The sequence below is a fragment of the Megalops cyprinoides genome, chromosome 5, assembly GCF_013368585.1.
Source record: "Megalops cyprinoides isolate fMegCyp1 chromosome 5, fMegCyp1.pri, whole genome shotgun sequence".
Classification (NCBI taxonomy): Eukaryota; Metazoa; Chordata; class Actinopteri; order Elopiformes; family Megalopidae; genus Megalops; species Megalops cyprinoides.
Genome location: NC_050587.1, coordinates 40,449,936 through 40,462,556, shown reverse-complemented (window position 1 = coordinate 40,462,556; position 12,621 = coordinate 40,449,936). Strand labels below are relative to the sequence as shown.

Genomic DNA, 12,621 nt, shown 5'->3' with positions numbered 1-12,621 from the left:
TTTGAGCTTGAGATGATGGTTCCTCTCTTCCTGTGCTACACAGAGAGATAGTATTTGAGTTGGGAGGTGGTGTTTCCCCTTTACCAATGACATACACAGCAAAAGTGCATTTGTGCTCTGATACTGGGACTCGCCTCTCCTAGCGACCTACACAGAGGAAGTGTCAGCACTCAGAGATGAGGGACTCTGATATCTCTGTGCTGCTTGTGGCAGGAAGCTGTCTGAGCTGCGATACAGGGGACGCCTCCAGTCTCTCCATCAATGCCAGTCCCTCCTCTCATTCTTGTGGAACCTATATCTGGGCTTCCTGTCCGGCCCCCTGCGGTCCGCTTGTGGCCCTGGGGGGAAAGGAGAGGGGAAGCGTCCGTTTGGGGGTTGCCAGGGCTCGCCGTAGGAGTAGCGGGGTAGCACAGGGGGGCAGGGGGGAAGGGGCGGGGGTCTCCTCCAGTCCTGCCCCTGATGGTAGGGTCTCGGGGCGCCCATTCGGTAGGGTGGGAGAGGGGGCGGGGGACGGGGGCCACCGGGGTGCCTCTGCAACGGGGACCTCAGAGCCCTCTGATGGACCGGCCTGAGGAGGAGAGAAACAGAGACCAGGCCTCAGTGGGAACGAGCAGCGTGAGCTTCACATTACAACGGCAGCATGGGGAAGCCCTCAGAGCGCTGGACCTGAGGGCAGCGGGGTAGTGTGGAGTAGTGGTTAGAGTGCTGGACCTGAGGGTAGTGGGTTAGTGTGGAATAGTGGTTAGGGCGCTGGACCTGAGGGTAGTGGGTTAGTGTGGAGTAGTGGTTAGGGCGCTGGACCTGAGGGTAGTGGGTTAGTGTGGAGTAGCGATTAGGGCGCTGCACCTGAGGGTAGTGGGTTAGTGTGGAGTAGCGATTAGGGCGCTGCACCTGAGGGTAGTGGGTTAGTGTGGAGTACAGGTTAGAGTGCTGGAGCTGAGGGTAGCGGGTTAGTGTGGAGTAGCGATTAGGGCGCTCGACCTGAGGGCAGCGGGTTAGTGTGGAGTAGTGGTTAGAGTGCTGGACCTGAGGGTAGTGGGTTAGTGTGGAGTAGTGGTTAGGGCGCTGGACCTGAGGGTAGTGGGTTAGTGTGGAGTAGCGATTAGGGCGCTGGACCTGAGGGCAGCGGGTTAGAGTGGAGTAGCGATTAGGGCGCTGGACCTGAGGGTAGTGGGTTAGTGTGGAGTAGTGGTTAGAGTGCTGGACCTGAGGGTAGTGGGTTAGTGTGGAGTAGCGATTAGGGCGCTGGACCTGAGGGTAGTGGGTTAGTGTGGAGTAGTGGTTAGAGCGCTGGACCTGAGGGTAGTGGGTTAGTGTGGAGTAGTGGTTAGAGTGATGGACCTGAAGGTATTATTATACTTAATCTAGCAATAACAGTACTTTGGTTTCTGGCTGCTGTTAGTTTTAATAACGCAGGGGGTTTCCTACATGTGGTGATTGGGATAGGAAGCTCCGCGAAACGGCCTGTCGCAGGGTGGGCGTCTGCCGAACGAGGTGTCGTCCTGTCTGCGGACCCCCTGATCCCGAACAGGCTGCTGCTCCGGCTCGTCGATACCCCGGTTACTGCAGGCGAGGAAGAGAGGCTCTTTGTCCACAGTGACCTAACTCGAGCGTAATTCCCCCTTCCCGCCACTGGGAGGCCAGATTCAGCTTTAACCTCTGAATCACCGTAAATGGGACACACCTTCTCTTTGGCCCAGATTTCAGGTCTTCCAGGTAATTCTCCCGCTCTATGCAGTGACCCCTGGACCTGTTGAACACTGTGAGAGCACAGTGAGTCACACAGCGCCTCCGAAGAGACAGCAAGCCCTGACACAACCCCACACACGTTTCTAAACCTGTGAAAAACAGGACTGGCAACATAGCAGACACACTGATCCAGAGTCATTCTGTACTGAATGACCCCTGTTTGGTTTTCTCAGTTCTGTGAAAACCAGAGACAGAGCGCAGACTGATCCAGACTCATTTCTTATTTAGCGTCTCTCTTAGTTAGCTGTGTAAATGTGTGGGGAAAAAAAACCTGCATTTACGTCAGCCTATACTCACACTCTATAGCTTCAGCGGGATCCATCCCTTCAACGTCGATCAGATACCTGTGGCGTTTAAAACAGGGGATTCAGCCACTCAGGATTTTTCTCTAACAATTAATATCCTTCCGTCTATGATGACATTTCTCACAGAACTGAATACACAGCACTTCCTTCATCTAACAGAAACACCGCTCTGTAAAGCAATTAGTTCACTTCAAATAAGTTCTGTAAGTGGTGTTGCTAACAGCTTCAGGCAGGCTGGATCTGTGGACTGTCACTCAAAATTTGATAACATAATAATGACTACTATGATGACTATAAACGTTAATTATTAATATAGTTACATAATAATTGAACAACACTACAACTCCACATACAAAGTAAATGCTCTGTGGCTACAGGCAGTGCCATCATTATCAATGCACTGGCCAAAGATGTTCCCAGCCATAAAACTATGACACAAAACTGTACCTTTGCCATCAAAGTCAGCATAAGCCATTTCAGAAAGTCACATACAATTTAGTGAGTGCTTTGAAATTCTAACCTTTAATCCACAAAGTAAGTGTGAGTGGACAAAGGGCTGCGTACCTGCACACCAGGTAACCTGTGCGGTTTAACCCATGGGTACAGTGCACTCCGATCAACTTATCTGGAGGAAAAAGGAAAAAAAATTAAAATATTAATATATAATATTACCACTGTCTTTCCTCAAAAAGTCTGGTATTTATATTAATCCAAAGCCAGGTGGGGGTCTGAGACTGGTGATTTATGCCAAGACTGGTAAGGTGGCCTCTGCACAGAGGGAAAATCGGGTGGTAGTTATGATCAGTCCTATCGGGGGAAAGCGCAACCAGAGGACACTGCTCCTGCTGTAAACCACCGCGAGTTTCTCATGTGCAGCGGACTGCAGCGCCTCTCTCACCATTGGCTTGGTTGTCCCGCAGGAACCGCTTCACCGCCCGTTTGAAGGTCAGAATGGTGTCGTCACTCGGTACCGCGTGCCCGGCGGTGTAGATCTTCACATAGCTGACATTCTCAGGCAGTTCCTGTAGGGTCAGAGACAGCCAGAGTGAGGATGCTCTGGCACTGGGTATATTTACCCCCCACCCACAAGCTACACACTAACAGGCTCATACTTTCACCCTCTCTTCCCCAAAAGGGCATTTGTAAATTGTTACAGTTGAGGGACTCAGACACACACGCAAACACCCCAAGAGCAGAAATCGATCTTTGTGGTCTGAGATATTACAGGGAATGTTGACTCCCAGGATGTGGATGATCTCCTGTAAGCAAACTACATTCTGTGGTTTCTGTGTGTACTCCAGGCCTTGGTGCTGACTGGAGGCAGACTGAAGGCCTTTGTGTTTTCTGTGATACTCCTCAGGTGTTATCACGCTGCGCTCCAGAGAAGGCCTGAATGATATCTATCATGGCCTTATCATTATTATTAGCACTAGACTTGCTGGCATCTCCAGACAGGCAAATGAAAACACTTTATCTTAAGGTCAGAATGCATTTCAAGGTAACCTTTGTACAGAGACAATCAAGAGTTCAGTGGATCAGAGTTACATAAGCAATAATAATGTATTTGCTTTCTGTTTATAAACAATAAAAGGATTATTCTTTTCACTGAGTGTAAAATATTGTCTCTTGATTTCTGTGCTCTCTGGCTTCTCGCTTCCAGATGGAGCCCTTACCTGTGAGCTGCCCATCAGAACTGCACTTACTCGGTGCTCCCGAGCAGCACGCCACTCTCCCGCATTTCAGCACTCTGATTGGCTCAGCCAGTGCTCACCTCGGGCCTGTAGTAGCGGGTGGTGAAGGTCAGGTCGATAATGAGGCCCAGCTCCTGCTGTTCCTGCTCCAGCAGCTGCACCAGGTCCTGGGGGCCGAAGGCTTCCGAGTGGGGCAGCTGTCTCATGAGGGCCTGCACAGGGGCACACACGGGGTTAAGGAAGACCCACCCGCACCCTGACGCTGTGTCTGACAGCATGCAGGGAGACCCACCCGCACCCTGACGCTGTGTCTGACAGCATGCAGGCAAGGGATCCAGCCAGTCTACAGCAGGCAGTTCAGCAGGGCACCAGTGTGGGGTGGGGGTTAGGGATCACCTACCTGGGCGGGTTCAGACTCCAATAATGTGTTAATGGGTAATCCAACATCTATCCCGCGGTGTAACACTATCAGGCCAGTAATTACAGTATGAATCTTAGTGGATGGAACGATAAGGATGTCTGTGTGGTCAACGAGTACAGCGTGTCGTTTTCAATGTTCCCATACCTGCTTCAGCGGAACTTTGAAAGCGATGAACCGTGTGCCGGGGATTCTCCTCCCCACAGCCCGGTAGTCCGTCCACCTAACGGTTCAACAAATATCAATATGAACAAGAAAAAGTTCCGATAATTTGCCGAAAGCCATGTCTAAATGTGCTGTTATCTGATTTGGAACTGATGTGGAGTCGTAATCCGTAGCGAGCTGGAAAGTGTAAACTACTGTGTTCGATACTGCTCGTTTCAGCGTTGCCCTAAACAGCTACACATGTAAGTGTGTCACGCTAAACAGACCGTCCTTACCTGTCTGGAATGGAATTTTTCTTTTTGGGGGGCATATTCTTTGCAACTCTGTGTTGAAGCTTGTACAAAATATCCCTTGTAGACAAATATTACAACTTCTGCGTCGAAATTCTGCCAATATCGCCACGTTAGATGCCTTCAGAACACTGCGTGTGGATGGTCTCTAACGCGATTATCTTATTTTCAAACTGTAACGTTAACACGGCAAATATCAAGTACAGCTAACGTCGCTGTTCTAATAAAATATATAACTAACTAGCAACCTCAACAAATCTAGTTATCTAGCTACATCAATACAAATCTCAAAAAGATCTCACTATCTGGGTAGCTAACATAGCTAACTAATGACTTCGAGCTCGCTACACTCCACACACATGGGCAGCTGATTAGCTAGACAGTTTGGTAATTCGTTTATTTCTCTAAATACATCAAGCGACGACGTAGCTTTTAATCCACAAACGGGGTGGGCGTTCGGCTGGAGTCAACTGCTTTTAGCCCGGCCATATCCATCTGTTTCTGTTTTCAGAAAACGAAACCGAACCGACAGAGATCACTTCCAGACGCCAGCATACTGCCCTGATCCCGCAGCACATTTCCAACAGCAGCGCTGCGCGGATGCCTCGAGATGACGTCATCATCGCTCGCCACCATCATTGCTGCCACCTACTGCACAGGAGGTCAAGCTAGAAAAAAAAATACGAGATATTATCAGAAGTTTTTAAACATCTGTACGATGTTCTCACATTTGCGCAAAATGCAGCTGTGCAAGTTTCAATCTGAATTAGCATAATCTGATGCAGTGTTTTTAAATATATGTGTGATATGTTTGTAATTATCAATGAACAATGGTCCGTTGAGCTGTTTACCTTCATTTTCTGGTGTGAAGGAGAAGTTCGTTTAACTAGATATTTCAACAAAGCGACATGCTACTGGTTTAAATCAAAAATACAACAGACTACTATCCATTATTATGCTTCTCAATTTCATTTGTCTTAAACCTAATTTAAGGTTCAAAAGGTTCAAAGATTTTAAAGCGAAAATCATAACTAAATGCACAAAAGACAATATATTGTGCAAAAATTAATTTAACAAGCAATACTGACTATAACATGTAAAGAATAACATAATTTTATGTGCATAAAAACAGTTTTTGTCCTATTGCTGGCAGACAGAAGCCCTGGATGTTTAAGGACTTGTAAGGTATAAGGAGTGTCCATATCAAAGGGTGAATGAAGCCCATTCTGAAAGAATCTCACGCTGTGATGAGCTGCGCAGGTTTATCAGAGAGGTACAGCTTCCACCCCAGAAATCTGATCTGGGCCAGACTGCGGAAATACAACCTTAAAATCCCCTGTTTTTTTTTCTCTTTTTTATCTCAGTGTTTCCTCACAGTGACTATAGCAGTAACACTGGAGTTTCCATTCCAAAGCAAATACCTCACACTCAGTCAGCATCTCCATCAAACTGAATCTGCTCAGAGGTGATGGAATGCACAGGAGACGTGGGCTGTGTGCCCTCAGGAGCAGGAACTGAGAAACCCCACGCTGACTCAGGATCAGAGGTTTTTCCTGCTAGGAGTCACCTGAGCGCAATTACTTCCAGCAGCCTGTGCTTGGCTTTACAGGAAACCCTGTAATCTCCAGACGCGTGAAGTAAGAACCTGCAGAAATCGCAATTACGTAACACACAGTTCTCTCACAGGATATCCTTTTATGGCAGGGAGAGGTGGCGAGTCATTGGCTGTTGGAGCATTATGATATAAAAGCCTGGGGGGGTGGGCGGGGCTATATAAAACCCAGAGCAGAAAGCAGGTGGTTTAACAGAGTCAGCAGGCCCATTGACAGGACTGTTTTCTCAGCAGCTCACAGATAGCGTTGGTGTAAGAAACAGGAGAACGTAAGAGCTCACAGATCTGCAGCATTGGCACTGTGCTCATTTCAGGGGTGAGATACCTGCACTAAGAGCCACTTTCATCCTCTCACTTTATTGTTGCTTGCATCCTCCCTGGAACACAATGACATCCTGGGCGAAAAAAAGGGTTGCCGGCGGCAACAGGGCGCTCCTCATCTCAGTAACCGAATTCTACCCCGGGGTCCAGCTGCAACCTCGTAAGGGCGCTGACAAAGACGCCAAGAGGCTCCACAAGGTTCTGTCCCGGCTGGGCTTCAGGGTGGACATTCGGACCTTCCTGACAGCAGAGGAGATCTACCAGGCGTTCAAAGAAGGTATGCGCTCCACATTCCAGCAGTCGGTCCGACTCTGCTGCCCTGCGTTCAGGACAGCCCATCTCATCCCCGCTGATGTTGATAAGGTTTCCCTGTGTGTGAAACATTGCATAAGGGGCAGCAGTTTAGCATAGTGGTTAAGGAGCAGGACTCGTAACTGAAAGGCTGCTGGTTAGATTCCCCGCTGCTGCTATACCCTTGGGAAAGGTACTTAACCCCACAATTGCCTCAGTAAATATCCAGCTGTATAAATGGATAACAACAACCTGTAAGTGATATACGTTGCTCTGGATAAGAGTGTCTGCTAAATGCAAATAATGCAATGTAATTTATAAGGGTTATATATGCGTAGTTATATTATTACATTGTATTATGGAAGATAATGTCCACCCTACTATGAGCTGCGGTATTCTGTGTGTCTCGGAGACCCATACTTTCAGTGTGTTTTCAGTGTATGTGTGCAGTGTGAACGTTTGAGAAATTCTCAGTCATAAACTCTGGTGGAACACACTATGGCAGGACACTGCCACTGTAAGCTGCTGAGCTGTATGACAGTTATTGCGCTTTATGACAGCAGTCATTCCGATTGTGGCAGTACCTCTCACAGTGTTTCAAGGCTGGCCCTAAAGATTCAGGCTTTTTGCACCTACTTTCTTATCTGCATTGAATGCACTTCTTGCAAGTCAGGCTGGATATGAACAGTTTCCAAATGAATAGATGTGAATGTAAATGAAGAGACGATTGTGGCCCTATGGAGCGACTCTGGCATTACAACATTACCAATTGTTTGGTTGACACCTGCCCTAGCTGGTGGTGTGTGTACTTCCTTTAGTTTTCTAAGCTGTCTAATTTCAAGTTGGCACAAGTTAACTTGCGGTAGTGCTTGAATGGTGTTGTGCTCATACTCACTGCTCTGGGACTGTTGTTAGCCTGGTCACTTCTGTTCCCTTGTGCTGGAAGTCGCCCTGGGTAAGAGCGTCTGCTAATTGATGGTAATGTCATGTAATTCAGGGCGACTGAGGCAGCAGTTTGCGTATCGTATCCCATTCCGTGATACTGCGCTGTAATTACTGAAACGGTGCTTGTTGGGGACGGTGATCATATTCCCAGGAATGATTCAGTGTAAAATTGTGTCCATACGGCGCACTGCTCGCTTTCGGACCCGCACTCGTCTGTTGCTGGATGCCTCCAGCGATCAAGGCTATCACGAAGGACATCATAAAAGACAAATACTGCCGCAGATTTCGAGTTCACATTTCTTTCTTGGAATGATTGAAAATTACGTTCAACTGAGTAAAGCAACGCTTCTCAAATTGCGGGGCTGGAAGATTTCTAGGAACGGGATTCATATTCGCATCATATATTAACTGTCACAGAGAATAAAATATAAACAATGTGTCAGTGTCTTTCTAAAAACATTTTGGCCACCGCATTTTGGGGTTCATGCCACTGCTGTATGTCGCTGCAGCGCCATATCCTAAAGGCAACTGTGACAATAACTGATCAATGTTCGATGGATTCTGAGAGCGTGAAATTTTAATGTCAATGCGGTCAATCCAGTAAAACAAGTTAGCTGGCAAATTCGCGAATAGTTTGATAAAATGGATACCTTTGTCAATAGGGAAACATAAGGGATGATTAGGAGCGATCAGCAAATGGAACATTCGACTGTAAGTGTCCCGGAAAAAACGGAAAAATCGTCTGAGCCGAGCCTGAGCTTCCTTTCTGATTATTTCGCACATTCTCTGAGAGGCAAACCCGAAATTAGGATGTTCCACTGTAAACGGGGAAATACCAGGAAATTGCTGGGTTCAAAGAGAGGTGTAAGGAACCACAGTGAGTTGCCGGGAAATATATTACACTGTAGGGCAATACTTTCATATGTAGGGAATTTATGTGCTACGAATATTGTAGATCGAAGGAAAAAAATACTTTTTAAAGAACAAGAAATCTTATAAAACCATAGTCGCATTTTTCTGTCCATTCTACGTAACTGTCAGCGCAACCCAATGACAAAATTCCATTCTTACTTACAGACACTTGCGGTCACATGTTTATCATGACAGCATTCAGCACATACTGTACCAGTTCAATGTTTCTTCATTTATTTTTACTATTTTTCGCATTTTGAAATAATTGTAAAGATATCAAAACTATGAACTAATGCAAATGGAATTATGCTGTGATCAAAAAGTGTCAGAACTTCCTTATAGTTTCTTTATAAGATTCTTTAAACCAGCAAAAAGTATTTTTTTTAATTATTATTATTATAATTATTATTATTTTGGATAGAAAGTCATACATAGGCATCAACCTCACGATTTATGTTTGTCTATGGAACAAATTTCAAGCATTTAAGCATAAGCCTTTGGATCTAAATATCCTTCAATGTATGTTTCCCATTATCTTAATCAGGTGTGTCCAAACTTTTGACTGGTATTCTTGTTGGGTTAAAATATTCATCGGTCGCGCTCTGGTTTGGATTTTGACGTTTTCACGCCCCGTAGACCATCGCATTTTAATTCTCCAGGGCGGGATAAAAACAGCAGAACTGACACAAGGTAATCCCACCATGAAACACGGTCACCAGCACTGCCTGTGTTAGATGCAGCCTATAGGTGCCCTCTGTGCAGGTAAACGTGACGTACGGCACTCGGTGGTGAGATTACTAAGAACAGGTGGAGACAGGTCTCATGGAAAATCACGCAGTCAGTCCCCTCCCTCTGTGCCTCCCGGGATGGAGAGAGCACACGCCTGACCGGGCGCTGCGCTTTGGGGAAGTCACATGTTAGCCTTCCGTCACACGTTCAGCCCCGAACACCTGGAGGGTCCGGATCAATGCCAGCGATGTCATTTGTGCTCATATTTCTCACACAGTTTCTCACACCAGTCTGTCTCTCAACATGCTCATCCAGCTCATCACATTCACGGAATGCCTGTTAGGGACATCGAACAGGAAATACTCCGGAACCGTCAAGTTATCATCAAGCTGTCATTTCCAGCCCACCTGCAACATGTCAGATGTCAAATAATTTTTGGTTGGAGAGTCACGCTAGCGCACAGCGCCCATTGGTGTTAGGCTTTTAATTACATTTTCAAACGGAACTTTAGGGAACTGAAGCAGACTTGCTGAATAAGCCACTGTTGGGTGATGTTTTGGGTGGAATTAAACGCAGGATTTGGGTTTAAACGCCTGCTCTCTATGTCCCCTTCTGCCTAAAGCCAGTGAGGAAGCAGTGGCCGATTGCTTCGTGGGGGTGCTGTCCAGCCACGGGGAGGAGGGAGTGGTGTTTGGAGCAGATGGGAACGCAGTTAGCTTAGCGCGGATCTTCAGCTGCTTCGGAGGGCCCACCATGGCAGGGAAGACCAAGCTCTTCTTCATACAGGTGAGGAGAGTCTGCGTTTCACTCTGGAAATAACTATTTTAGCATTACTGTATTTTACGCATTTATTGTTCATTTTATGCTTAGCAGAGAATCTTCTCCAAAGAGAGTCAGAAGATCATTATGTTACATTACATAAGTATCACAGAAGTAAAAGGTCTTATCGTATCGTATTGTTTTATATCTTATTGTTTTATAGGTTCCAGCAAATATATACATTTTATATTTTATTTATATATCTAGCATTTTAAATTAGTTTAGCTTGAACGCCTTTCTGTTTTTAATTGCTGTTTGCTATGTGTGAATGCACCGTCAGGATTGCTACTCAATTTCGTTGTACTCTCTGCAATGACAATAAAGGAATCTATCTATCTCAAAGCAAAGGCTCCATAACAGATATGACAGGAAGTTTACAGTCACATGACTCTCAGATCCCCAGACACAGCAGAATTAGAACAATATAAACCTGCTGGGTTAGATAGTTTAATTAGCTGATGCTGTTGTGCTGCGTGTCTAACTGGTCTTGGATTTTACATCAGGTAATTCAGTTTATCAGGGTAATTGAGGTTAAGATGCGTGATCAGGAGCATAAAGAGCAGTCACCCTCCTGGGGGTCAAAGTTCAGCGCAGCGCACAGATTCTGTCATGCTGATGGAAACAGCAGATATGAGACGGCCCTGCGGGACGTTTCTGCGTCACAGAGCGCAGGGCTGGGGGGGGGGGGGGGGGGGGGGCGCGGTGGTGTGGGGGGGGCAGGAATGAGGGCTCACTGTGTGTCCGTCCTGTGCAGGCCTGCCGCGGGCACGAGCTGGACTGCGGGGTGGAGCTGCAGACCGACTCGGCCAGCGAGGAGGAAGACTGCCTCTCTCACTACCTCTCCATCCCCATAGACACTGCCGTCATGTATGCCACCGCCCCAGGTAAGAGCCCCGCCCCTCCCTCTGAGGACCCTCCCACCTCCCACTGACATCTCTAGCTTACACAGCTGCATGCAGAATGAGGCAGGTCAGGTTAGTACTGGTTACAAATGGGATTTGACCCCACAGCCTTCAGGTTACAGATCCGTTCCCCTAACCCCGAGTGCTGCCGTATGCGCTGTGTGTTGGCATTCTCACCTCTCACATTGCATTACACTGTAGCAATGCTCTTTAAATATGCTTTATAGAATAACAACATTAATAATGCATACATACAGCACATACATACATACATATTACTAGTATGAGTAATAGTGATAATGATAAGTCTGGTGCTGTTTTGCTGAATTCTCCAGGTTACAGCGCCTTTATGCACCTGCTGGGGTCAGTTTTCATCCAGACTCTCTGTGACCTCCTGGAGGAAGAAGGGGGGCGGGACCTAGAGGTCACCCAGCTCATGACCCGCCTCAACTACCGTGTGGCCTACCACTTCCAGGCCAGAGGTGCCGAGCTGGCGGGCAAGAAGGAGATGCCCTGCTTCGTCACCCGCCTCACCCGCCAGGTGTACCCCTTCTCGGATGTCAGCAGGGCGGAGCCAAGGAAAGAGGAAGCCCGCCAGAGTCTGACCACCACGGCCCTGGTCGCCGCTCCCAGCAGGCCCAGAAAGCGCTCCATCAGCTGACCGGGCGGGGGGGGTCTGAGTCGGGCGTGGCAGCAACACCCTCAGAGTGAAAAAGAGACGAGGCGCAGAGAGTCCCTGAATGACTGAAGGAATCCTGACCCCCACAAAACACTTTATGTCAGAACTACATTAACGCCTGCAGGCAGAATCACTGTGTTCAGTTTAAACTCTTATTCTGTGCTATTGTGTTTTATTTTTTATTGTTTTACGGTGGATCATGTGTATATTGTAATGAAGTGTTTCCTGCTTGCTGAAGTAGGCAGCTGGGCAGTGATATAGCATGCCCTTTAATACAGGTGTATTCATATTCAGGTGTTTTTTTTTAAAAAAACAGCACAGGACTGGGGCAGCGCTTATCAGCCCTGTGGGGCTCAGGGTGTGGCTTGGGTCCCTCGAACCCGGACAGCACTGAGGTGATGTGTTCCTGAAAGCGCGTTTTGCAGTGTGTTTGAGAGGAGTGGGGGGTGGGGGGGGGAGGGGTGGAAAGCCGTGAGGAGTTGTGTGACAGCTGGAGGGAGCTTGTTCTCCTCCCTCCTCCCTCCCGCGCTGAGAACGATATGAAGGTGATCAATAAAGACGTGTTGTTAATACTCAGTACAAACCCCTCGGTCTGTCTGCAGGTATGTGAATGAGTTCACCACCTTGTTAAAATGACACATTTTTCTTCATCAGCGGACTCCGTATCCACGGCGACCTGGACAGCTCTGCTGTTGTATGTGTTCATGAGCTCTGGGAGGATTGGGTGTGTTTTTGCTGGGGCCATGCAGGTGGCTGCCCACCTGTAACAACAGGCCCAAGATCAGCCTCCCCA

General features: G+C 47.5%; 2 protein-coding genes across 2 annotated transcripts; one reads left to right on the top strand and one right to left on the bottom strand.

The window, feature by feature from the left end:
- Positions 1 to 258: 258 nt before the first annotated feature.
- On the bottom strand, positions 259 to 5,174 carry LOC118778474 (RNA/RNP complex-1-interacting phosphatase-like). The gene is made up of 9 exons (XM_036530007.1): positions 4,604 to 5,174; positions 4,311 to 4,386; positions 3,826 to 3,957; positions 2,953 to 3,076; positions 2,619 to 2,679; positions 2,047 to 2,093; positions 1,685 to 1,760; positions 1,429 to 1,563; positions 259 to 568 (listed from the first exon to the last, which is right to left on the bottom strand). Exons 1-9 carry the CDS (start codon positions 4,636 to 4,638, stop codon positions 259 to 261), a joined length of 996 nt encoding a protein of 331 aa, XP_036385900.1. The 5' UTR covers positions 4,639 to 5,174.
- A 1,443-nt stretch (positions 5,175 to 6,617) lies between these two features.
- casp17 (caspase 17, apoptosis-related cysteine peptidase) lies at positions 6,618 to 11,903 on the top strand. The gene is made up of 4 exons (XM_036530005.1): positions 6,618 to 6,828; positions 10,051 to 10,214; positions 11,002 to 11,131; positions 11,485 to 11,903. Exons 1-4 carry the CDS (start codon positions 6,618 to 6,620, stop codon positions 11,808 to 11,810), a joined length of 831 nt encoding a protein of 276 aa, XP_036385898.1. The 3' UTR covers positions 11,811 to 11,903.
- Positions 11,904 to 12,621: the final 718 nt, after the last annotated feature.